The 27931-nt window shown below is 37.3% G+C and overlaps 1 protein-coding gene across 1 annotated transcript in view; it reads right to left on the bottom strand.

Moving 5' to 3' along the window:
* rnf145a (ring finger protein 145a) overlaps positions 1 to 27931 on the bottom strand; it is a 150902-nt gene that overhangs the window by 50174 nt on the left and 72797 nt on the right. Inside the window, exon 4 of the mRNA XM_059989980.1 lies at positions 1052 to 1287. Coding sequence (XP_059845963.1) covers positions 1052 to 1287 — 236 coding nt within the window. The remainder of the gene's footprint in view (positions 1 to 1051; positions 1288 to 27931) is intronic.

The following is a 27931-nucleotide window of genomic DNA, read 5'->3' as shown; positions in this document are numbered from 1 at the left end:
TTGAGACAAAATGAGATGACAAACATTCTAAAACTTTAGAAACTGTTCTCATTTATACAAGAGAAGTTGCTTTACAAGAACAAACCTGGTCAGAAAAATAATCCTCAAAAGGGAGATGCCCTAAACTGTTCAGGTATTTATTTTCTCTCCACAAATGTAACAATTCTTGGAAACTCATGGGGAATGATATTGGCATTAAGCTGTCATATCACAATACAAACGGTACAGTAATGGGTGCCAATTATTATGCAGCATACCTCTCTCTCATCATAGGCTGTTTGATGATTTACCTACTAATTTAACATTCCATTCCTTTAATTCCTTTTATGAAAGATCATTATTTTCCACACACATTCCCACAAAGTTATAGAGTAATTTTGTGATCAAATAAAGATAAATTTTAAAAGCTACCTTGAAAGTAGCAATACTGTTTTTCGAATGGGTGGAAAAATAATTTTCTTTTAGTCAAGCTTCTCTCAACCAAAGCCATTTCTAGCAATTTTTGAACTAAATTTGTAACAGTTATGAGTGGTCAGGATGCCCAACTTCAAATGCAAAACAAAGAAAATGGTTAATGAACCACATAACAAAGTCAGCAAAGTACAACATTGACAAATTATTTGGTAGACTAACAACTAAATGGGAAAAAATTACATTTAGTAACTGCAATTTTAATTAGCTCAAATTAAGACAAATAGGATTGTGGTAAATTTGTCAAGAAGTGAGCCATTAATGAAGAGATGTCATAAAATAAATATGGCTTCAAATAATTGAATTTACAGAATAAATTGCTATTAGCAATTGAAACTCAGTTAAGATACAGCACTATGAGCAGCCAAGTGGACTCCAGTGGAAGGCAAAAAAATCTTCCTGTACAATCAGCAAGTCTGGAACACTCAGAATAGGACAGAATAGGTTGATGAAGATAACTCATAGAAGGGCACAAGAAAAAGGCCTTGGAGAATTTGGAGGAAGAAGGGTGAATAACTGGAAATGCAAAATACAGAAGCTTGGTAAAGTTTTGAATAATCAACTACAGAGATTCTCTCACCTGCACCAGCTCCCTGTAGGCTGATTTTGCCAGCTTGTATGGTACCAGCAGGTTTGAGGCCAGGAAATAAAGCACCTCCAGTCCCGTGAATATCATGGCAAATCTGTTGATAATGATGAGCATTTCCACAGGAACCATGCAGAATCGTGCCAGTAAGGGGAGCAGGTGGGCAGAAAATAACCAAATCTGTTTTGTCTTCATTACAAAGGAACAAAGTGTGCACACCACCAGTTGTCCTGTATTAAACATAATAACATAAATGCGATTTGAACTAATCAATTCAAGTTTTAACTACAGTCATTAGATTAGAAGGCTTAATTTATTTTATGCTGTCTCCATTCCACAAATTAATGAGTATCCCTAAAATCTTCCCTGTGTGGTCATTCTTCAAGTTCAGTAAATGTGGGTACTGTCATGTCCTTCCCTGATAACCAGAGTTTAAATGGCCACAAAGGAAAATTACTTTCCTCTTCCAAATTCTACCTGAAGCAAACACAACTTAAATGTCTGAAAAGTAGACACAATTGGTGTCTTATACCAAGAAAACCAAAACATTTGGTGCAATGACATTAAAATAGGGAAAATTGTGGCAACTTGTTATAAAATTTTTTGAAATTAGAGTGTAATGCAAGACTTATCATTAACATAAATGGGGATTAATATTTTAAGTCTTGTTGCTTACAAGTCTCCACTCAACAGCTCAAATTACATGATTTAACCTGAAGGTGTTCTTGCCTTTCTGAATCATTCCTCACATGACATCTACATGTGTGCATTTGAAGCAGAGGCTAATGCACAATGACGTAGTGTTCATGCTGAACCACTTACGTTCCTGCGTACATCAGAACTGGAACCAACAAATTCAGCTGAGGCTGAGTATTGAAGGAAACTGCTGCATTTTTACAAGAAATTAAAATGGTTGTAGATTCTATTCCACCTGAGATTTTTACTTTAAGGAAAATAAAGTAAAACATCATGATAAACCATAGGATCCTTATACAAGGCTACAAAAGTAAAGAGAAAATTGCATGCAAAAATGAGTAATTCACTGTATCCATCAGATCTACTTGGATTCAGGTTTTCAATAATCTTTAATGACCTTGCCAACATAGTAATACTGCAAAATGATGAATAAAGCTGTTCAAATCTCTCATTTATTACAATGAGGTAGTTGGAGAAACAACCAGCTTCAAAACTGATATGACCAGCTTTCAAATATTTATTGCCAAGAATCAGTTAACATTACACAGCAGCAAACAAATAATTATACAGGAGATGAGGTTAAAAATGTGTATTATCTAAAACTTTAGTCTTAAAAATACTATATTTCTATCATTTTAAAGGGCAGCCTTAAATGACAGTTGTCAGAAAACATCTTTTATTCAAAAGTAATTCCCCTTCATTGATTCAACACTCCAGTAACTGTGATATCTATAAAGTAAACTTTGTGCTTTTGATATATTTTGCAAAAAAAGGTCATTTGTAGCAACAAAGTGGGGAGGGGGGAGAAGGAAGAGGAGCAGACCCTGTTAGATTCTCAAGCAACCATAAAAGTATTTGAAATGGGTTACTTAAGGAATTTTCCCCTTGTTTGGGGATGCCTGAGCAATTTAACATCTTCTCACTTTAATGATGTAACTGAAATCAGCTAAACAAAAGCTATAATTCAAATATGGAACACACACAGGATACATCAGCTATTTACTAGCCAAGTTTGCTGAGCTCTTAAAGAGCTAGGAAAAGGCAACTCAAATATAAACTACAAAAATCTAACAGACAAAAGATCCTAACAGGAGAAAATCTGCAGATGCTGAAAATCCAAGCAACACACACAAAATGCTGGAGGAACTCAGCAGGCCAGGCAGCATCTATGGAAAAAAGTACAGTCAACGTTTTGAGCTGAAACCCTTCAGCAGGACTGGAAACTTCTTCAGGACTGAAGGCCCTGCCTGTTATGCTATGGAACACAGGGCTTCAAATTTGTGTCCTTGCAACAATAATCATAACTATCTGTGTTGAACAAAAACACTTATCACTTATATACATAATTTTAAGGATTTTTTTGGATACTTTTTATTAAATTCATACTTCAAATGCGTTTCTAATTCAACCCCTTGACCTAACCATTCTTCATAACCATTGTGCTTGGGAGAAGGAAGGGAGAAGTGGAAGGAAAGCATGACTTTTTTTAATTAGTACTGACAAAAATAGTTTTTTTAACAATCTGTTATTAACTAAATTACCACAAACCCAGAAAAGCTCTTTTCTAAATCTGCAGAAATTAAACATGATACAGAAAACACAGCTACACTATTGCACAATGTGAGTTTTGAACCATATGCTTACTTATTCACTCGAACTATGTACACTGTGTCAGCCTCTTCTTAGTTTTTTAGCATCATCAAGAGAGAAGATACAAGATAAGTTTCTTCACTTTATTCATTAATATACAGATTTTCTAGTTTGGAATGTTATTTTTTCTTAAAATGCACATTTTGATTTCCCTCTTTCTGAATAAATTAGTTGCCCTGGTGGTTTTCAATCTAAATCCTATCTTTCCACCCTATCTGTCCAGAGTTCAAAGTGCAAAGTAATTTATTATCAAAGTACGGACAGTCTATGGTATCATATCCTACCGTGAGATTCGATTTCTTGCAGGCATTCACAGTAGAGCAAAAAAAATACAATAGAACCAATGAAAAATATACACAATGACTGAGAAGCAATCAATGCACAAAAGACAAACTTTACAAATAAAAAAACAAGAATAATAATAAAATAGGTAAATAAATAATACTGAGAACATGTTGTAGAGTCACTGAAGACAAGTCCATATTTTGTGTTCAGGGTTGAGGAAAGTGAAATTACTCATGCTGGTTCAGGAGCCAGTAATAACTATTTATAGAGTAATAATATAGAGTAATAATTTATAGAGTAATAACTATTCCTGAACCTGGTGGTATGGGGTCCCAGACTCCCGTACCTCTTTTCCAATGACAGCAGCAAGAAGAGAGGTTTCTTGATGATGGACGTTGCTTATCGTGGCAGCTCTCCTTGTAGATGTAGGCTTGGAGGGCTTTTCCTGTGATGGACTGAGCTGTATCCAAATACTTTTTGTAAGCTTTTCTGTTCTTGGGCATTGGTGCTTCCATACCTAGCTATAATGCAACCAGCCAGGATGAGCTCCACTGTGCGTCTATTGAAGTTCGTCAAAGTTTAAAATTGCCAAATCTGTGCAAGCTTCTAATAAAGTAATGGCGCTACAATGCCTTCTTTGTAATGACAGATCCTCCAAAGTGATAACAGCAAAGACTTTAAAGTTACTGACCCTCTGCACCTCCGATCCCTAAATGAGGACTGGCTCAGAGTCCTCCAGTTTCTTCCTCCTGACATCAAGAAACCCCTTTGGTTCTGCTGAAATTGAGTGAGAGGTTGTTGTTGTGGCACCATTCAACCAAATTTTCAATCTCTCTCCTTTCTGCTGATTTGTTACCACCTTTGATTTGGCCAACAACAGTGTGGTGTCATCAGCAAACTTATTGATGGCTTTGGAGCTGTACTCAGTCTCAGTCAAAAGTGTACAATGAGTAAGAGCAAGTGACTTGAGCACACAGCCTGCAAGGCTACACTGCTGTAGTGCAGCTGTGCTGATGGTGATTGTGGAGGAGATGCAGGGAGTCAGCTGGAGACGCTCATGGAGTGAGTACTGTTTTGGATTCGCTCCATAACCTTTACTTTTTTTTTAAACCTTTGTTCACCCTTATTCAGCTTATTTTTACCTATAACAAAAGTTCCTTTGTTAATTTTTTTTAAATTTACTGCCAAGAGTTTGTTGTGAACTTTTGAAGATATGCAAACAGAAATGTCTCTCAGGTCTAAGGGACGGGATCCCAGACGCAATCAGAACGGAAAGAAGCAGGCTCCGCCACAACAAACTCAATTAACTTTTGAATTGTTTATGGAGGTTTTGGATAAAAAATTTGCTGAACTACAACAATTTTTTAAAGAAGATATAAAGGCTTTTCAAGAGTACATGGTTAAGACGGATTTAGTAATTATACAGCAACAAGCTCTTATTGCGTCTCTGCAAGAAGATGCTCGGAAGCGAGATTTGACTATTGAAAAACTGCAACAGGATTTAATTTCGACCATTAAGCTGATGGAAGCCCTTAAAGCCAAGAGTGACTTTTTTGAGAATCGGTCCAGAAGACAGAACTTACGTATACTTGGTCTTCCAGATGGCATAGAGAAAGATGACCCTTCGAAATATTTTGCTCAACTTTTAAAAGAAGCGTTTCCGACGATTTTCCCGAATAACCCCCCTTTATTGGATCGGGCACATAGAATTTGGCGTCGATCACCGAGTGTTACAGATAAACCTTCGGTGGTAATTGCCCGGTTCCATTACGTACATGGCAAAGAACAACTTATACGAGCAGCTCGTCGGGCAGGAATGATTAAATTCAAAGAATTCTGCTTCCGCCTGGTCGAAGACTTTAGCCCTGACCTTTTAAAAAGAAGGCTTCTTTTTAAACCGTTGATGGCTGAATGTTATGAGAAAAATCTGAAACCTGCGCTCCTATACCCTGCGAAGCTTCGAATACCTCCGTCGAATGCTCCACGACAGGTTTTCCTTTCAACTTCAGAAGCGAGAAAATATCTGGAGGAGAACTTCCCTACTGCTACAGACAGCGGTCTCGAATAAATGAACGATTCTGATCGTGTAAGATGGTTCTCGATCTCTTAAACCAGAATTAAAATCTGATTATTGGTGTAGGTTCATCCTATACTTTATACTTAAGTTAAAGTGTGTTTTCGTCATATTAATTGTTCTGCCTTATACACTTTAACCATTATACTACATACTTGTCCATTAACTTTGTTCCTTCGAAGGTATATTTTTAATTCTTTGAAGGTGAATTTTTCTTTGATTAAGATGGTGGCTTTTTGAAAAAGATTTTTGGTTTTGCTTAAGATGGCTTTATTTTTCTTCTTTCTTTCATCTTTTTCCTACAATGCATTGCTTATCATAGCTTAAATATTTTTTGTTTTATCTGGGCTAGAGCCCGATTTATAATTTTTTTTTAGTGATTATATTTTTATTTTTTTTACAACTAACTATACTTAGAAATATGGTTTTTATTATAGTGATTTTAATTTTTAAAGTTGGGGTGATTCTTTTATATATATCCTTTATATATGGAGTGTTCTTCAGCTGACATGGGGGTAGGATTAGTCTTACTTTTTCCCTTTTTAAGTCATATTTTGGCTTTTTCTCTTTCTCTTGTGGGGTGGGGGGGATGGTCTGTTTTCTAATTCTATTTTTTTTTGCACCAGTTTATGTTAGTTTTTTTATTTGGGCTGTTTTTGAACTTCAAAAATGTCTGTGTTGTCGTCACTTCCGGGTCTTCTCATTACTTTTGTTCCTCTTCCGAGTGCATGAGTTTATAAGTTGGTTAACCCTAAAGGGTTGATTTTAGAATCAGACCATTAATTTTGTGTCTTGGAATACTAATGGTTTAAATCATCCAATTAAACAAAAGATGATTTTCAAAGTATTCCAAAGACATAATGCTCATATCATTTTTATACAAGAAACTCATGTGAGGAAGGAGGACAAATTTCGTTTTTTTAGATTTTGGCGGGGTCAACGGTATCACGCAAATTCAAATGCTAAAGAAAAAGGAGTTTCAATTTTTATTGATTCCATTTGTTCAACATGATATTTTTTCAGATCCGAATGGTAGATTTTTGTTAATTATGGGTTTACTTTGAAATAAAAAGGTTGCTTTGGTTAATGTTTATGCTCCAAATGTGGATTGTCCTGATTTTTTTAAGTCCTTATTTATCTCTTTACCCAATCTAAACAAATAAGTTAATAATGGGTGGTGACTTTAATTGTTGTTTAAATCCTCTGATGGATAAATCTTTATCTATTCAGACTTTACCTAATAAGTCGGCCACTTGTATTAACTCTTTTTTGACTGACAATGGAGTTTTTGATATTTGGAGATTCCGGCATCCTAAAGACAAAGAGTTTTCTTTTTTCTCACATGTTTATCACTCTTATTCGAGAATTGATTATTTTTTTGTAGACTCTTGATTTATTCCATTGGTAATCAGTTGTAACTATGATATTATAGCTATCTCTGATCATGCTCCATTATTACTTTCTATGAAATTTACGGATACAGCTTCTAATGCCAGACAATGGCGATTTGACTCTACCTTGTTGCAAGACTCTGACTTTATAAAATTTATGGAGGAGCAGATCGACTTCTTCTTTTCAACTAATTCTACAGATGATATCTCCTGCGGAACACTTTGGGACACTTTTATACGTGGACAGATTATTTCTTATTCTGTTGGTTTGAGGAAATGTACTAAGATGGAAACTCTTTTATTGGTTGATAAAATTAAAGAGATTGATAAGAAATATTCGATTGCTCCTAGTAAGGAGCTTCACAAAGGGTTGAACTTCAAATGGAACATAGTTTATTACTTACTTAATCAACTTACTTACTTAATCGATTGAAAATCAATTAATGAAAACTAAATCTGATTTTTATATACATAGTGATAAATCTGGTAAACTGTTAGCTAGTCAATTGAAGAATGCTTTGGTTAAACGTCAAATCACTAAGATTGGTCAGCAGAATGGGAATCTGACAGTTAACATGATGAGATAAATAAAGCATTTCAAGACTTCTATACCTCCCTGTATCAATCTGAATTTCCTCAAGATCATAATACCATGTCTGATTTTCTTGGGAAATTAAATTTTCCAAGATTATCATCTGATGATCTTTTGATACTGGATATTCCTATTACAGATGTAGAAATTAAAGGGGCTATTTCCTCAATGAATTCTGGGAAAGCACCGGGTCCAGATGGTTATACAGTTGAATTTTAAAAAAAAATTTCCGCTACTCTTTCCCCTTGGTTAGGTAAGGTTTTTGAGGAAGCAATTAGATTGGGGAATTTGCCACAATCTTTTTATAGAGCTTCCATTTCTCTAATATTGAAGAAAGATAAAGACCCTACTAACTGTGCTTCCTATAGACCTATATCTTTATTGAATGTAGACTCCAAGATTTTTTCCAAGTTACTGGCATCTAGATTGGAGAAGGTATTACCCAAAATTATTTCAGATGATCAAACCGGTTTTATTAAAAATCGCTATTCTTTTTTTAACATTAGGAGATTGTCGAATATTGTTTATACTCCCTCACATGACACTTGAGAATGCGTGATTTCATTAGATGCGGAGAAAGCATTTGATAGAGTTGAATGGCCTTACTTATTTAATGTGTTGGAGAAGTTTAATTTTAGTCCGATATTTATATCATGGATTAAATTGATTTATCATACTTCAGTAGCCTCAGTGTTTACCAATAATCAAAGATCTCCCTTTTTTCGCCTATTTCGGGGCACTTGACAAGGATGTCCTCTTAGTCCATTACTATTTAACATTGGCTTAGAACCTTTGGCAATTGCCATCAGACAATCACAGGATATTTTGGGTATTAATCGTGGGACAGACATTCATAAGTTATCTTTGTATGCAGATGATTTATTACTATTCATTTCTAACCCGGAGAAATCCATCCCAGCAGTTTTATCATTATTGGCTCAATTTAGTGAGTTTTCTGGGTATAAGTTAAATCTTAATAAAAGTGAATTGTTTCCTTTGAATAAACGGGTCCCAATTTATGGAAATTTACCTTTTAAATTAGTTAATGATTCTTTTACTTATTTAGGGATCAAAATCACAAAAAACCATAAAGATTTATTTAGATTTAATTTTTTACCCTTAATTGATCAGATTAAAGGTTTGTTTACTAAGTGGTCACCTTTATCTTTATCCCTAATAGGTAGGATTAATGCTATTAAGATGGTTATTTTACCTAAGTTTTTATATATTTTTCAAGCGATACCAATTTTTATCCCGAAATCTTTTTTTACTAATGTTCACTCTAAAATTTCTTCATATATATGGCAGAATAAAAATCCCAGGTTAGGTAAAATATATTTACAGAAGACAAAAAAGGAAGGCGGGTTAGCATTACCTAATTTCAGATTTTACTATTGGGCAGTTAATATTAGATATTTGTTATGTTGGTTGAAAGATGGGGGTGGATCTTTCGGCCCTTGTTGGGTGAGTTTAGAAACTAAATCTGTATCAGCTTATGCTCTGGGTTCTATTTTAGGGACTTCTCTCCCTTTTGCTCTTTCTAAATTGCCGAAACGAATTGACAACCCGATAGTTAAACATATATGGTTTCAATTTCGGAGATTTTTTGGGTTGACTCAATTCGTTTTAAATAGTCTTATTGTATCTAATTGTTTTTTCCACCCTTCCATTATAGATCAAGCTTATTCGGCTTGGAAAACTAAGGGATTACTAAGATTTTCTGATTTATTTTTAGACAATTGTTTCATGTCTTTTGAGCAATTATCCAACAAATATAACTTGCCTAGATTTCATTTTTTTAGATATTTACAGATTAGACATTTTTTAAGTTCTGTACTCCCTACGTTTCCAAATTTTGTACCTTCAGATATTTTGGAGAGTTTATTTGAATTAGACCCTTTTCAAAAAGGGCTTATTTCAAAACTTTATAATATAATTATGAAGATATGTTCAGAGCCTCTTTATAAGACTAAAAAGGATTGGGAAAGAGAGCTTAGTCTTATTATTTCTAGTGAGAATTGGGATAGAATTCTTCAATTAGTTAATACATCATCGTTATGTGCCAAACATTCATTAATACAATTTAAGGTCGTACATAGGGCCCATATGTCCAAGGATAAATTAGCTCATTTTTACTCTCATATTAGTCCTATTTGTGATAGATGTCAATCTGAAATTGCGTCTTTAACTCATATGTTTTGGTCTTGTTCATTTTTGGAGAAATATTGGAAAGATATTTTTGATATTATTTCTGCGGTTTTGAATATTGATTTACAACCTCATCCTATTACCGCAATTTTTGGTTTACCAATGTTAGACTCACTGCATTTACCTTCTTCTGCCCGTCGAATGATTGCATTTCTAACTCTGATGGCTAGAAGATCTATATTGTTGAATTGGAAGGAAATTAATCCTCCCACTGTATTTAATTGGTTCTCACAAACTATGTTATGTTTAAATTTAGAAAAAATTAGAAGTGGTACTTTTGAGACTTCTAATAAATTTGAAAAGTTATGGAGACCATTTATTCAACATTTTCATATGATGTAATATGACCCTGTGCCAAGTTCATTTGATTTCCCAGCTTTTAGCTTATGTATGTTGAGAGGACATTGTGACGGCTTTGATGAATACTTATTTTTGTGAGATATTATAAACAGCCCCCCTTTTTATTTTTCTCTCTCTTTTTTTGCTTCTTTTTTCTTCTATATTAGTTATTAGATTAGTAGATTAGCTAGTTTTGCATTATATATATATATATTTTCTTTCTTTTTTGTTTTTTTATATCATATATTATGAAATATTTAGACTTACCATGTTCATACATATATTTTATGGCTTATGTCTTGGTAAACTCATTTATATTGTAACTATTATGTATTTTTTTTCATATGTAATGGAATTTGTATGTTGGTAATTTCTTTATCAATATATTATTTGTATTCTGTCCATATTACTAATATTAATAAAAAGATTTAGAAAGAAAGAAAGAAAGAAAGAAAGAAAGAAAGAGATGCGGTTGCCAATCCAAATTGACTGGGGTGAGAGAACAGAGAAGTGACGGAATCGAGTACAGTAGAGTTGCAACACCTCGTCTATTGTTTCACTGTATACTTGTTTCAGCTTACATTTTCATAGCTGATTTTCCGATACAGATATTGGTTCAATTTTTGTTTAGATCCTGTATCTAAACGTCTCCCAAACCACTGTCTGAAAAGAATTCCATTAAAAAATCTTGTAATTCTCCCTTTGCCCCTGAACTTCAGCTGTTCATCCTGCACAAGACATGTGTCTATTGAAAATACTTCTTACACATCGAAGCTAAATGCCTGATGTATCCAAGTGGACCCCCAAACATATAGATCGAGGGAATCTGTCTTAGTTCAAACTTACATTTGTTTCTTTGTCAAATGGATATGGGACCCCTGGCAGCATAACTAAGTCACTGAAAAAATGTTTTTTTTTTCTAATATCCAGTGCAGTCAGTCCTGTGTTAGCTAACCTCAGCAGTAAGGCATCAGAATTCACATCAGCACAGAAAAGTTAGCTTTTAAAATTCTGTTCGGTACTGCCACAAACAGGATAAACTGCTTGTGCATATTTCAGTCTCTGTGCTAATTAAACAAATGAAGTTGTAGCATTGAAATCATTTGGTTGAAGGATTTCCTTGACTCAAAAATTAACCATTTCTATTAATGCAAGATACCAGAGGCAACCAACAGCAACAGAACTGTAACCCAGCAAAGATCTCAACAGTTTTAAGATGACAGAGGGAGAAAATACACAGCATCTTTTGGAAAGAATAAGATGACACACTCAAACCTATCTTGTACACTTATTTAAGGCTTTATACAGATGTACCAAGGAAAGGTAGATAGAATGACCAACTTTTCTCAGCAAGAATAATGTCCAGAAGATACACATTAAAGTTATTAATAGGAGGGTTGGAGAGGTGCAAGCAGAACTTCCCTTTGATCTAGCTTTAACACTTGAAATGCCATAATCTGCAAGACCAGGGACTGGGATAAACTGCAAATACACTTTTGGCTACCATGACCACAACATGCTAAGTGTCTTTTTCTAGTGTTGAATTTGTGTTTCTAGAACCCCACAGAAAAGATGTAATTTTTTTTCTTTTCATGAGATCAGTATGCTTTCCTGCGAAGTGTATATGTTGGGAATATCAATGAAGATAACATATGGCAAGCATCTCTAGATCAGAACAAGAATCAATCTATTTGAAACAAATAGCCTTTGACACTGTAATGACAAGTGCACCAGAAGTGGTTATATATTACATAATCCTGAGAGACTCACATACCAAGTATCATAGCATACCATTTACCTTTTAGATTGCAGTACTCAAATGTTTTTGCCTCTAGAGGTTTGTAACTTTTAGTACTAACAGTAAGCCAGCCACCTGCCGACTGAGAGCACGAAGGCATCACATCTGTTTTCAAAGTCACTACTTTACTGTACCACCTAAAATTTGAAGCAATTTGTTGAGATAGTTTAGTTTATGGACCCATAATAAAAACAGGATGAATTCAAAATCTGTAACACAATGTAAGTGTTTACATGGTACAGTAACATTAAATGCACATACATCAACAAACTTTGGATAACAGGCCATTCAGCCCATTACATTTGTGCTGACCAGAGCTGAGCTTATTGTCATATGCACAATTGCAATGAACTGACTTGCATCAGAATCCCATCAATTGGTCTGTAGTCTTCTACTGCACGTCCAGACAATTTAAGTGCTCATATATTCACTTCTTAAATGGTATCAGGGACTCTACTTCCACAAATCTCACAGGCAGTGCATTTCAGGTATTCACCAGTCTGAGTGAAGAAGAGCCCCTTCAGGTCTCCTGTAAATCACTTACCCTTTACCCTAGACCTATGTCCATCTCAGACATAGGGAACATCTGTAGTCTAGCCTATCTATATTCTCATTTTATATCTCTCACATACCTTTTTACCCTTGCCTCTCCAGAAAGAAGCTAACTTATACAGTCACTGTTAATAACTACAATGCTACATCCCAGGCAAAATCCAAATCTCTTCTCTACCTTCTGCAGTGATGCTATACTGTACTGGCCAAAACTGCCTGCAGTACTCCATCTGAGGTCTCACCGGTTTAATGAAGCTGGAACCCAATCTTCCTGCCCTTGTATTCAATATCACAACTAATGAAGGCCTGTGTAAATACATATTTAAACATTAAGACCGACAGGATGACTTATTATTTCATAATCAGGAATGTTCACATTTATGTCACAGAACAAATGCAAACACAGTGTCAATAGTTATAGAGAATTGAAAATAGTGTTTCAGAATCTGACTGCTTGTAGCAACAAATATGCATGCTGTGATCCAAGCAAAGTAAGCATTAAAGCTACGTTTTCATTACCACAATACTATATTCTATATCCTGACTACAACAAAACCATCAATCATATTGCTGTATTTTATAACAATGTTCTGTAGTTATTTAAGATTAGTGATAGTTGTTAGGATCTTCGACCAGTTTCAGAACTTAAAAAAACAATTTCTTTACCATCGCCCACATTCCTTACAAGATTTCCCAGGATACTTTGCAACCAATAAAGAAACAATCCTCATCTGTAGGGAACAAAGCTACTGTATTACAGCTATATCCAACTTACTTATGCCCAGTCCTGCTGAAGGGTCTCAACCCGAAATGTCAACTATACTTTTTTTATTCCATAGATGCTGCCTGGCCTGCTGAGTTCCTCCAGCATTTTGTACGTGTTGCTTGGATTTCCAGCATCTGGACATTTTCTCTTGTTTATGCTACTTACTTGAGCATTGGGTTTCAAATGAGCCATAAAATAATAGCTTTTCTAAGTGTTCTTTTTATAACATATTAAACTTGGAAAAAAATGCTTTTCTTTCTTCACCCTGGCCCCACAAGGTGGAATACAGAGACCATATAATTTCATCATGCTTGGTTGACAATCTGCATGATTACACTGCCAGTAAGGTAACTGGATTGAGAAAATGAAGGGTCTATGAAGTTAACAATAGAAAATGAGAGGTCCTCTTCTGCAGCCATAGTTGATGAACATTTTAAATAAAACATCCATGCTTCATCCAAATATGCCTGAAACAGAAAGCCCCAGTAATATTCACACAAATAAAGAAGGTTTTTGTTTATTAAAGGTTTATTGGATAACTATTTGTTTTTTCTCTTAATAGGCATTTATAACCTCAGAGGTTGAAAATTAACTGAAGATTGGGAAAATACCATAATAAAACAGAAAATATTGTAAATTGGGCTGCGGCTATGGCAAGAGAAACTGAACATTTCCAGATAAAGACGCTATTTGGAAAGCAATGGTTTCTCTCTCATCTCACTGGCCAGACTGGCATAGTATTTACAGCAGTTTCTTTTTATTTTAGACATCCACATGTTTAAAAAAAAATCATTGCTAGAATCTTGCTTTCAAAAACAAAAGAGAAATAAATTCAGACCGAAAATTCTGAAGCAACAAAGCGAAGAGGAGCATGTTCACCAAAACAATGACTGGAAGTCCCTTCTCAAATACAATGGATTCCAGTTCATTGGGCCATCAGTTAATCAGGGCTGCCGCTCATTTGGGACCACCCTTTAAGAACAAACACTAATTGAGAAAATTATTTATTTGAAACACTATGCACTTAATTGGGACAGAAGACTGTTGCCGAACAGTTTGGAACTAACATTAGTCACGTGTACTCTACAGTGTGATCACAGTGAACAGTTTTTAAAATAACACCAGTTGTGTGTGTTTCTGTTCAGAAAAGCAGCGAGTTTTGTCACTGATAGTTGGCGAGAAATAAGTTATAAGCCAATTCATAACTGTAGGTCAGGCAGCATCCGTAGAAACGTTGACTGCTCGTTTCCACGGATGCTGCCCAACCTGCTGAGTTCCTCCAGCGTGTTGTACGCGTTGCTTTGACCACAGCATCTGCAGTGTACTTTGTGTTTACAATTCATAACTGTTTTGCTCACTACGTTTTCAAGTATTCAGGCTTGGCGATGCCAGATATGGTCACTAGACATTATGGAGTGAACAGTTTTTGAATAGTAAATTACATGTGCTTGTGTTACATTATCCATTTGGACCAACAGACACCAATTCAAAAACCAGTGATTTTAAATCATTGTTTTATATTTTGACTTAATGCAGGAAAGCAATGAAGATCATCCATTATCTGCACTAGGTGTCTGCACTGATGTTGTTCTTCTACAGTCAAGAGAATATGGCAATGATAAATTCCTCCAATGATAACTACTAGGAATAATTTTATAATACTGTAATAGTATTGATAGTGTTCTAATTCATTCTGTATTTCATTTAAATGCATAATTTGTTACTCAGTTAATCAGTTTGTCTTTGTATGCCTTTTAACTATTTCCATGAAACTTTAGTAAGTTGGGGCAGACACTTAATTGGGCCAAAATGTTTCCCATGTGTCCCAATGAAATGGAAACCACGGTAGTTAAAAGCATCTCAGCTGAAAGGACAGCCATTATTCAACAAACAATAACTAACATTATCTTTTTGTAGTGGGTGGCAGGGTACATAGCGGCTAGCATAACTCATTACTGCACCAGCAATAAGATCAGGATTCAATTCCCACTGCTATCTTATAAGGAGTTTGTACATTCTCCCCCTAACTTTGTGGGTTTCTTCCAGGTGCTCTGGTATCCTCCCACATTTCAATACATACAGGTTAGGGTTAATAAGTTGTGAAAAGGCTATGTTGGTGCTGGAAGCACGGCAAAGCTTATGGGTTGCCCCATAGCACATCTTGAATGTGTTGAACATTGATGCAAAACAACATTTCACTGCATGCTTCAGTGCAATCCAAATGACAAATAAAACCAATCATTATCTTTTGCCTATTAAAGAGGTACCAACTAGAGAAGGGACAGTGTTGGATCTTCTGTTAGGGAATGAAATAAGTCAGGTGATGGAGATACTTGTTGGGGAGCACTTCGGGTCCAGTGATCACAATGCCATTAGTTTCAATATAATTATGGAGAAGGATAGGACTGGACCCAGGGTTGAGATTTTTGATTGGAGAAACGCTAACTTTGAGGAGGTGCGAAAGGATTTAGAAGGAGTGGATTGGGACAATTTGTTTTATGGGAAGGACGTAATAGAGAAATGGAGGTCATTTAAAAGTGAAATTTTGAGGGCACAGAATCTTTATGTTGTCAGGTTGAAAGGAAAGGTTAAAAGGTTGAGAAAGCCATGGTTTTCGAGGGATATTGGAAATTTGGTTAGGAAAAAGAGAGATATCTACAATAAATATAGGCAGCATGGAGTAAATGAGGTGCTCAAGGAATATAAAGAATGTAAGAAGAATCTTAAGAAAGAAATTTGAAAAGCTAAAAGACACCAGGTTGCTTTGGGAAGTAAGGTGAAAATAAATCCGAAGGGTTTCTACAGTTATATTAATAGCAAAAGGATAGTGAGGGATAAAATAAGTCCCTTAGAGAAAGAGTGGACAGCTCTGTGTGGAGCCAAAAGAGATGGGGGGAGATTTTGAACAATTTCTTTTCTTCAGTATTCACTAAGGAGAAAGATATTTAATTGTGTAAGGTAAGGGAAATAAGTAGGGAAGTTATGGAAACTATGACAATTAAAGAGGAGAAAGTACTGGCACTTTTAAGAAGTACAAAAGTGGATAAAGCTCCTGGTCCTGACGGGATATTCCCTAGGACCTTGAGAGAAATTGGTGTGGAAATAGCAGGGGCTCTGACAGAAATATTTCAAATGTCATTAGAAACGGGGATGGATTGGCATATTGCTCATGTGGTTCCATTGTTTAAAGAGGGTTCTAAGAGTAAACCTAGCAATTATAGGCCTGTCAGTTTGACGTCAGTGGTGGGTAAATTAATGGACAGTATTCTTAGAGATGGTATATATAATTATATGGATAGACAGGGTCTGATTAGGAACAGTCAGCATGGATTTGTGCATGGAAGGTCATGTTTGACAAATCTTATTGAACCTTTTGAAGAGGTTACAACGAAAGTTGACGAGGGTAAAGCAGTGGATGTTGTCTATATGGACTTCAGTAAGGCCTTTGACAAGGTTCCGCACGGAAGGTTAGTTAGGAAGGTTCAATCATTAAGTATTAATATTGAAGTTGTAAAATGGATTCAACAGTGGCTGGATGGGAGATGCCAGAGAGTAGTGGTGGATAACTGTTTGTCAGGTTGGAGGCCGGTGACTAGTGGTGTGCCTCAGGGATCTGTACTGGGTCCAATGTTGTTTGTCATATACATTAATGATCTGGATGATGGGGTGGTAAATTGGATTAGTAAGTTTGTAGATGATACTAAGGTAGGTGGCGTTGTGGATAATGAAGTAGGTTTTCAAAGCTTGCAGAGAGATTTAGGCCATTTAGGCAGATGGAGCTTAATGCTGATAAGTGTGAGGTGCTACATTTTGGTAGGATTAATCAAAATAGGACATACATGGTAAATGGTAGGGCAGTGAAGAATGCAGTAGAACAGAGTGTTCTAGGAATAATGGTGTATAGTTCCCTGAAGGTGAAATCTCATGTGGATAGGGTGGTGAAGAAAGCTTTTGGTATGCTGGCCTTTACACATCAGAGCATTGAGTATAGGAGTTGGGATGTAATGTTAAAATTGTACAAGGCATTGGTGAGGCCAAATTTGGAGTATTGTGTACAGTTCTGGTCACCGAATTATAGGAAAGATGTCAACAAAATAGAGAGTACAGAGAAGATTTACTAGAATGTTACCTGGGTTTCAGCACCTAAGTTACAGGGAAAGGTCGAACAAGTTAGGTCTTTATTCTTTGGAGCGTAGAAGGTTGGGGGGGGGGGGGGGGAATTGATAGAGGTATTTAAAATTATGAGGGGGATAGATAGAGTTGATGTGGATAGGCTTTTTCCATTGAGAGTAGGGGAGATTCAAACAAGAGGATATGAGTTGAGAGTTAGGGGGCAAAAGTTTAAAGGTAACACGAGGGGGAACTTCTTTACTCAGAGAGTGGTAGCTGTGTGGAACGAGCTTCCAGTAGAAGTGGTAGAGGCAGGTTTGATATTGTCATTTAAAGTACAATTGGATAGGTATATGGACAGGAAAGGAATGGAGTGTTATGGGATGAGTGAGGGCCAGTGGGACTAGGTCAGAGTATGTGTTTGGCACGGACTAGAAGGGCCGAGATGGCCTGTTTCCATGCTGTAATTGTTATATGGTTATAAAGAACAATATATTTGGCCAATGACATCCTCACAATCTGTGAAAATTTAATTTGATGCAAGGAATTATAATACATTGCAGTTAATTAGCGACTGCACCGGTCCCTTAGAAGAGAGAAAAATCTTTTTTTCTCTTCTGTTGCAATACAATACTGCATATAAATGATGCATTAGAGAAAGACAATTCAGAGGAAAAGTATAGCTATGGAAATATAGCAAAGAATGTTGGATTTCATGCTAAGTTTTACATTGTGAAAGACAGTTGAATTGAAATTCCATAAATTTAATGTGACAGAAGTTTTTCTAAGAGTTAACAATGCAGCCAATGTGAATAGGTATTAAAGACACAGATAATAGATATGGATGATAAATTTTGTGATTTAACCACCATAAGAGTAAGGTCTTGGTAAACAGCTGGTCATACATACATCTATGGCAATGAACAATAAGCTTGACGAGCAAGAGGTTCAGACACTGGTGCCACAGTGGCTGGGCAGTTGGAACCTAGGCTTATACATGAGCTTCAGAAGTAAAGTGTTGAAAGTGCAAGAAAACTACATTCAGTTCAAGCTGACAGAAAAATGCCTGTACAGGACAACAAACATGTTCTTGAGACAGGAATCTATGAGCTGACAGAGACTCAATTGCTGACAAGTGATTTGTAATAGTCTTAAGAGCATTGACAACATATTTTCAGATAAATGTCTTATAACTTCAACACAGTTTCAAGTTGAAGCTTTTCATGTGTCTTGCAATTTCAATCCAGGTCACGCTCTTCTCACTGCTAATGCCAGGAAGGAGGTAGAGGAGCTTTAAGACACACACCACCGGTTCAGGAACAATTATCACTATTCAACCATCAGGCTCCTGGACCTGAATGTATAATTTCACTCACCTCAACTCTGAACTGATTCTACAACCTGTGAACTCACTTTCAGGACTCTACAACTCATGTTCTTGGTATTATTTATTTACTTATTTATTTTTTATTTGCACAGTTTTTCTCGTTTTGTACACTGTTTCTCTGTCAGTCTTTGTGTATAATCTTCCATGATTAGATTGTATTTCTCTGTTCTGCTGTAAATGCCTGAAAGAAAATGAATGGCAAGGCAGTATATGGTGACATATACCTACTTTGAAAATGAATTTACTCTGAGTTTTGTAACTTAATATAAATTTTAAACTCAAACACCTATTCAAGACTGAAGGGCTGAGAACTACTAAGTTCCAACTATTTCACCCTTTTCTCATCCAATACAAACAACCCTCTTTTGTCCTTCTGGTCCATAAGAAATGAATTGTCTAGACATGTGGATTTCTTTGCAGCTGTCATTATAAGTGCAAAGTGATTTAGTAACAAATGTGCTTCTATGGAGATCAATATCATGGATCTTGTCAGACAAATTGCAAAACAGCAATTTATGTTTACCAGTCGATTAAGCAATCTGTCAATCAGGCAATCATTTAATAATTTGTATATCCAATGGTTATAAGTATTTTGAAATTCAACATTCCAAGCATTTCCCATGGTCCAGATGCAGTTCCACAGGGCAACATTTTTATTCATTCTAAACCAGCTTCAAAATCCCATACTATTCTCCAGCAATATAGCCACTTCCCATATTAGCAATTCAGCACTTGCTACTTCAAGTCAAGTCAACTTTTATTGTCATTTTGACTATAACTGCTGTTACAGTGCATAGTAAAAATGAGACAACGTTTTTCAGGACCATGGTTTACATGACACAGTACAAAAAACTAGACTGAACTACGTAATAAAAAAAAGAGAAAGCTATACTAGACTACAGACCTACACCGGACTGCATAAAGTACACAAAAACAGTGCAGGCATTATAATAAATAATCAACAGGACAGTAGGGCAAGGTGTCAGTCCAGGCTTCAGGTATTGAGGAGTCTGATAGCTTGGGGGAAGAAACTGTTATATAGTCTGGTCGTGAGAGCCTTTTCCCAGACGGCAGGAGGGAGAAGAGATTGTATGAGGGGTGCATGGGGTCCTTCATAATGCTGTTTCCTTTGCGGATGCAGCGTGTAGTGTAAATGTCTGTGATGGCAGGAAGAGAGACCCCGATGATCTTCTCCGCTGACCTCACTATCCGCTGCAGGGTTCTGCGATCCGAGATGGTGCAATTTTCGAACCAGGCAGTGATGCAGCTGCTCAGGATGCTCTCAATACAACCCCTGCAGAATGTGATGAGGATGGGGGGGTGGGAGATCAGCCTTCACAAAAAGTACTTTCATGATATATCAGTATTCTGAACTAAAGCCACACGGGGTTGCATTACTTGCAACTATTGGGACACAGTAACAATGTACCTCCAAAGATCAATGCAAACACAAGTACTGTCCAATCAGATTCCTTGAAGCTAGATCTAGAAATCTGTAATTAAATCTGCCAAGGAAACCACATTGCTGTAGCATTATGTAAATAGTGGGAACATCAACCAGGTTAGAATCTAAAGCCGATTGAAATAGCAGGAATGACAGGAAAGTTTAGGCTTTGTAAAAAGCAACCAGTCGTTAAATTGCATCAGGATAAATTGGTGCCTTCAATGAAAAAGGTAAACATAGAAATTAATGAAGTAAAGAAAACACAGTGTACTGCAAGTGCTGCTCAGAGACTGAACATTCTAAAGATTTCGATTAATACATGTTAGAAAAAGGGAGATGTCAGAACTTACACAAATGGAAAAACAATCTCCAGTTAGACGGATCAACAATACACGAGAGACATTTATCTATTTAGCAAAGATGGTGGATAAAACTTCGATTTATTTATATTATATTATTGACAAATTTCCTCATTTCTTTCAGAAATTTAGCCAAAAAGAATGGACCCAGCTGGAAGGAACTTTTACAAAGACTAATTAAGATGTCATTTAATTTAATGTACATTTACTATTGCCATTTTATTCAGAACTAAAATATTGTGTGTGGTATCAAGCATGAATAAAAGTCCACTGCTAATTTTGCCCCTCAACAAAACTTGAAAGTAGCAACACCAATTTGAAAGCTGAGCCGACTAGGCCTGAACACCTCCTTCTGCAACTGGATCCTAGACTTCCTGACTGGGAGACCACAGTCAGTCCGGATCAGGAGCAGCATCTCCAACACCATCACACTGAGCACAGGGCCCTCCCAGGGCTGTGTGCTCAGTCCACTGCTGTTCACTCTGCTGACTCACAACTGTGCTACAACTCACAGCTCGAACCACATCATCAAGTTCACCAATGACACGACCGTTCATCAGCAACGACGAGTCAGCTTACAGACAGGAGGTGCAGCAGCTAACGGACTGGTGCAGAGCCAACAACCTGTCTCTGAATGTGAACAAAAGACATGGTTGTTGATTTCAGGAGGGCACAGAGCGACCACTCTCAGCTGAACATCAACGACTCCTAGGTAGAGATCATTAAGAGAATCAAATTTTTTTAGTGGTCACCTGGTGGAGAATCTCACCTGTTTCCTCAACACGAGCTTCATAGCAAAGAAAGCCCAGCAGCATCTCTACTTTCTGCGAAGGCTGAGGGAAGTCCATCTTCCACTCCCCATCCTCATCACATTCTACAGGGGTTGTATGGAGAGCATCCTGAGCAGCTGCATCACTGTCTGGTTCGGAAATTGCACCATCTCAGATTGGAAGACACTGCAGCGGATAGTGTGGTCAGCTGAGAAGATCATCGGGGTCTCTCTTACCGCCATCACGGACATTTACACTACACTCTGCATCCTCAAAGCAAACAGCATTTTGAAGGACCCACACACCCCTCATACAATCTCTTCTCCCTCCTGCCGTCTCTCACGACTCATTCGGGCTCTCACGACCAGGCTATGTAACAGTTTCTTCCCCCAAGCTATCAGACTCCTCAATACCTGAAGCCTGGACTGACACCTTACTGCCCTATTGTCCTGCTTGTTATCTATTGTAATGCCTGCACTGTTTTGTGCACTTTATGCAGTTCTGGGTAGGTCTGAAGTCTAGTGTAGTTGTTTTTTTTCTCTGTGTTGTTTTTTACGTAGTTCAGTCTAGTTTTTGTACCATGTCATGTAACACCATGGTCCTGAAAAACGTCGTCTCATTTTTACTATGTACTGTACATAGCAGTTATGGTCAAAATGACAATAAAAGTGACTTGACTTGACAATTACCTAAAAAAAGATGCAACTGCTTTGGATACAGTACCTTCAAAGTAGTCAGATGTTAAGGTGCTGGCATGTAACATGAGTGTGGGTATGAAAACCTCACTTTAATCGAGAAACAAATAACTTACTGATAACCCATTTCAAAATGCATACTGTCGAATGCTACCAAAAGAGCCCTCAAATGTTTCTAACAGTGCAATTCAAATTAACATATTATCAGAGTACGTGGCGATAGGGAACTGCGACAACCACTATCCATTAATGACTTGATAATAAATGAGACTGTGGAGATAGGAGGAGTTTTGCAGCTAAAAAGGCAAAATTCTTCAGGATTCAAAGCTCTGTAATAAAGTCAGTGCACAAAAACTAATTTTCTTAATCTACCCAATGATCAGAATTCGCTCATAGTTTCATCAGTTTTGACCACCAAAAATAAGATACAGTTGGCCCTCCTTATCCGCGAGTTCTGCATGTGCAAATTCAACCAACTGCGACCAAAAGAGCCCTCAAATGTTTCTAACAGTGCAATTCAAATTAACATATTATCAGAGTACGTGGCGATAGGGAACTGCGACAACCACTATCCATTAATGACTTGATAATAAATGAGACTGTGGAGATAGGAGGAGTTTTGCAGCTAAAAAGGCAAAATTCTTCAGGATTCAAAGCTCTGTAATAAAGTCAGTGCACAAAAACTAATTTTCTTAATCTACCCAATGATCAGAATTCGCTCATAGTTTCATCAGTTTTGACCACCAAAAATAAGATACATGGTTGTTCGAGCATGTACAAACTCTTTTTTCTTGTCATTATTCCCTAAATAATGCAGTATAACAACTATTTTACATAGCATTTATATTGTATTGTGTATTATAAGTAATCTAGAGATGATTTAAAGTATACGGGAGGATATGCGTAGGTTACCTCGGATCAGGATTGGAAAAAAGTCTGAAGTTCTCTTACTATGTAAGTTGGAACAGGTACACCCGGTATTATTTAGCGTCAGTTAGTCAAACGTTTGTCTTAGTATATAATATATATTTTACCTTTCTATGCATATAAAACACTTAAGAGCGTATGTTTCAGCGCCGCACTTGGGAAGCTCCCGAGTTCGATCCAGTGACAGACCACTTCTGAGCATGCTCTCCATCCGTGCCTGGTTGATGTGGAGGATCACAAACCCAAAACCCAATAATTAAACCACTGCTTTGCTTAGTAATAATTGTAGCTTTCATCGGGGCAGGGCCTTCCTCATTTTATCCTTTAAAATTGTTCCAATCATTGACCAACTGTAGCCTAACACTTTTTCAATGACCTCTTTCTGATCGATTTATTACTTCCACTTTATTTTCAATCCTGATCACTTTCGTGAACAGAAACACTGCGGATTTAGAGCTCTGCCGCCAGGTCCTAATGTCCACCACACTGCGACAGGTTAAATAAGGTCTAAGGTTCCGCTGGGTCCCAAGGTCCACCACATTGAGTCAGGTTGAATAGGGGACTTGAACATCCGCGTTTTTTGGTATTCGCGAGGGGTCCTGGAACCAATCCCTCGCAAATGAGGAGGGCTGACTATACAGGAGCAGAAGTACGCTATTCAGTCCGTCGATTCTGCTCCGCCATTCATCAGGGGCTGATCCAATTCTTGCAATCATCCCCACTCCCCTGCCTTCTCCCCATACCCTTTGATGCCCTGGCTGTCTCTGTCTTAAATGCACCAAATGACTTGTCCTCCACCGCCGCTCCTGGCAACAAATTCCACATATTTACCACCCCAAGTAAAGTAATTTCTCCGCATCTGTTCTAAATGGACGTCCTTCAATCCTGAAGTCGTGCCCTCTTGTCCTGGACACCACTACCATAGGAAATAACTTTGCCATATCTAATCTGTTCAAGCCTTTTAACATTCGGAATATTTCTATGAGATCCCCTCCTCATTCTCCTGAACACCAGGGAATAAAGCCCAAGAGCTGCCAGACATTCCTCATATGGTAACCCTTTCATTCCTGGAATCATTCTTGTGAATCTTCTCTGAACCACCTCCAATGTCAGTATATCCTTTCTAAATTAAGAATCCCTAAACTATGCAAAATACTCCAGGTGCGGTCTCACGAGTGTCCCAACACTTGTCAATCCCTGCTGTTATATTCTATACCTCTTGTAACGAATGCCAAAATTGCATTTGCATTCTTCACAACCAACTCAACCTGCAGGTTAACCTTTAGGGTATCTTGCACAAGTACTCCCAAGTTCCGTTGCATCTCTCCATTTTGAATTCTCTCCCCATCTAAATAATAGTCTGCCCGTTTATTTCTTCCACCAAAGTGCATGACCATACACTTTCCATCATTGTATTTCATTTGCCACTTCTTTGCCCATTCCCCTAAACTATCTAAGTTTCTCTGCAGGCTCTGTTTCCTCAACACTACCCGTTCCTCCACCTAGCTTTGTATCATCGGCAAATTTAGCCACAAATCCATTAATCCCATAGTCCAAGTCATTAAAATACATCGTAAAAAGCAACAGTCCCAACACAGTCCCTGTGGAACTCCACTGGTAACCAACAGCCAGCCAGAACAGGATCCCTTTATTCCCACTCTCTCTTGTCTGCCAATCAGCCAGTGCTCCACCCATGCTAGTAACTCCCCTGTAATTCCATGGACTCTTATCCTGCTAAGCAGCCTCACGTGCAGCACCTTGTCAAAGGCCTTCTGAAAATCCAAGTACACCACATCTACTGCATCTCCTTTGTCTGCCCTGCTTGTAATTTCCTCAAAAAATTGCAGTAGGTTAATCAGGCAGGACTTTCCTTTCAGGAAACCATGCTGGCTTTGGCCTATCTTGCATGTGCCTCCAGGTCTATAGTTTCCTTTCCGCTGCCTTCCACTTTTCTTAAATAGCGGGGGTAACATTTGCAATTTTTCAGTCATCCAGTACAATGCCAGAATCTATCAATTCTTGAAAGATCATTGTTAATGCCCCTACAATCTCTCCAGCTACTTCCTTCAGAACCCGAGGGTGCATTCCATCAGGTCCAGGAGATTTACCCACCCTCAGACCATTAAGCTTCCTGAGCATTTTGTCAGTCGTAATTTTCACTGCACATACAAGGGGTGATTGATATGTTTGTGGCTGAAGGTAGAAGGAGTCAATTTTAGAAAACCTAGCACATTTATTTTTCAACATAGTCCCCTCCTACATTTACACACTTAGTCCAACCGTCGTGGAGCATACGAATCTTGGATCTCCAGAAAGTGTCCACAGATGGTTGATTGATAAGTTTGTGGCCTAAGGTAGAAGGAGATGAGTTATACAGCTTTAATTACATGCACATGCAGGTCAACTCTTTGAATGATTATGCAGAAAGTTTGGAGTCATCCCCTTCAGGCCACAAACTTATCGTTCACCTCTGATGAGTTATTAACTAATGTTATTTATTTCAAACTTTCTGCATAACAAATTATGTATTTAAATGAAATAATCAGCAATTTAGAACCTACCAACAATACTAAAAAAACTATTAGTTCCAATAGTTATTGACAGACGAATTCATCCAGTGTACGCAATGAACAACGAGCACAGACAACTCATGCACATTATGGACTGCCATCATACAATACTATCGACAATACATCAAGATTGTCTATACCTCCAAATTCTGTGTAGTGTCTAACTTGAAGTAGTGAAATATAAGTACTGCTTATTTCTTGCCAACCATCGGTAACAAACACAACTGATGCTACTACAACGTCTAATGGCCACACAAGATTGAACAACACTAGTTAGAAACTGTTCAACAACAGCCTTCTGTCCCAATTAAGTGGCATAGTTTCCCAAATAAACTACAGGAATCTAAGGTATTTTTTCAATTAGTTTGTTCTCCAAAAGTTGTCCTAAATAAGCAACTGCCCTGATTAACCGAAAGCCCAATTAACTGCAATTCATTGTATATAATTACTGCATTATTTTAAAAGACCTGGATCAATTACGGGACTGCAACAAAAATGAGGGAAAGTTCATGCATTAATGCTTGCTGCTGCTTGCGCAGGGCGCAGAGAGAGGGGGCTTTGGGGCTTTTTTCTGATGTTTTGCTGTCATTCTTTTGGGGTTCTGTTTTTCATGGATGTCTGCAAAGGCTAAATAATAAAGTGAGATAAGATGAAATATTAAGGTAAGCTAGCTAATAATATAAAATACACTAGAAGTTTATCCAGATAAATGAAATGTAAAAGAGAGGCAAGAGTGGACATTGGACTGATGAGTCATGGAGAAACAGTAATGGGGAACGAAAAAATGGCAGATGAATTAAGTATTTTGTATCAATAGAAGATACAAGAAGCATGCCAGAAATTCAAGATTGTCAGGGGGCAGAAGTAAGTGTAGTCATTATTTCTAAGATGCTTGGGTAGCTAAAAGGTCTAAAGGTAGGCAAGTCAACTGGACGAGACAGACTACATGCCAGGTTTCTGAAAGAGGTAGCTGAAAAGATACTGGAAGCATTAATTATCTTTCAAGAATCACTAGATTCTGGAATGGTTCCACAGCACTGTAAAATTGCAAAAGTCACACCACTCTAAGATCGGAGGGAGGCAGAAGAAAGAAAATAATAGGCCAGTAAGCCAAACTTCAGTGGCTGGAAAGACGTTGGAGTCCATTATTAAGAATGAGTTTTAGTATGGTTGGAGGCACAATATAAAACAGGCCGAACTCTGCATAGTTTCCTTAAGGGGAAATCTTGCCTGACTAATCTGTTGAAATTCTTTGAGGAAATAACAGGCAGGATAGACATGGAGAGTCAGTGGATTTTGTTTACCTGGATTTTCAGAAGGCCTTTGATAAGGTGCTATAGATGAGGCTAATAAACAAATTAAAAGCCCATGGTATTACAGGAAAGATACTAACATAGAGATTGATTGGCTGGCAGAAGGCAAAGAACGTGAATAAAGAAATATAAAGAAACTTTGTGGCCAAGTTTGCGGATGAAACAAAGATTGGCGGTGTGACAGGTAATGATGAAAAAGTCAAGAGTCTGCAGAAGGACTTGGATTCAGAGATTGGATAAAGAAGTGGCAGATGGAATACAGAGCAGCGAAGTGCATTGTTATTCACTTTGGTGGAAGGAATAAAGGCATAGCAAATTCAGAAACTGGAAGATACAAAGACTCTTAGATTCAAAGACTCATGATTCCCTAAAGGTCAATGGTTGAGTTGGTAGTAAGGAAGGCAAATGCAATTCTTTTCAAAAGGACTAGAATACAAAGCCAAGGGCATAATTGGACAGACCGCATTGTGAGCAATTTTTGGCCCAATATCTAAGGATGCGCTGCCATTGGAGAGGGTCCAGATGAGGTTTACAAGAATGATGCCAGGATGAAAGGATTAACATGAGTGTTTTATGGTTCTAGGCCTGTAATCACTGCGGTTTATTTTATTTACATATACTGCATGGTAAAAGGCCCAACAAGCCTATTTGGAAGAACAAGGAGGGAATCTCATTGAAACCAACCGAATATTGAAAGGCCTAGATAGAACGGATGCAGAGATTATGATTGAAATAGTGGGAGAGTTAAGGACCAGTGGCACAGTCTCAGAAATGATGGGTACCCTTTTAGAACAGAGATAAGGAGAAATTCCTTTAGCCAGAGGGTGGTGAATCTGTAGAATTCATCGCCACAGATGACTGGAGGCCAAGTCATATGGGTAATTATAAAAATAGATAAGTTCTTGATCAGTAAATACATCAAAGGTTATGATAAGGTGGCAAAAACAA

This window comes from Hypanus sabinus, chromosome 15, assembly GCF_030144855.1.
Source record: "Hypanus sabinus isolate sHypSab1 chromosome 15, sHypSab1.hap1, whole genome shotgun sequence".
Classification (NCBI taxonomy): Eukaryota; Metazoa; Chordata; class Chondrichthyes; order Myliobatiformes; family Dasyatidae; genus Hypanus; species Hypanus sabinus.
The sequence above is the reverse complement of the archived record's forward strand: the minus strand, read 5'-3'. Positions and strand labels throughout refer to the sequence as shown.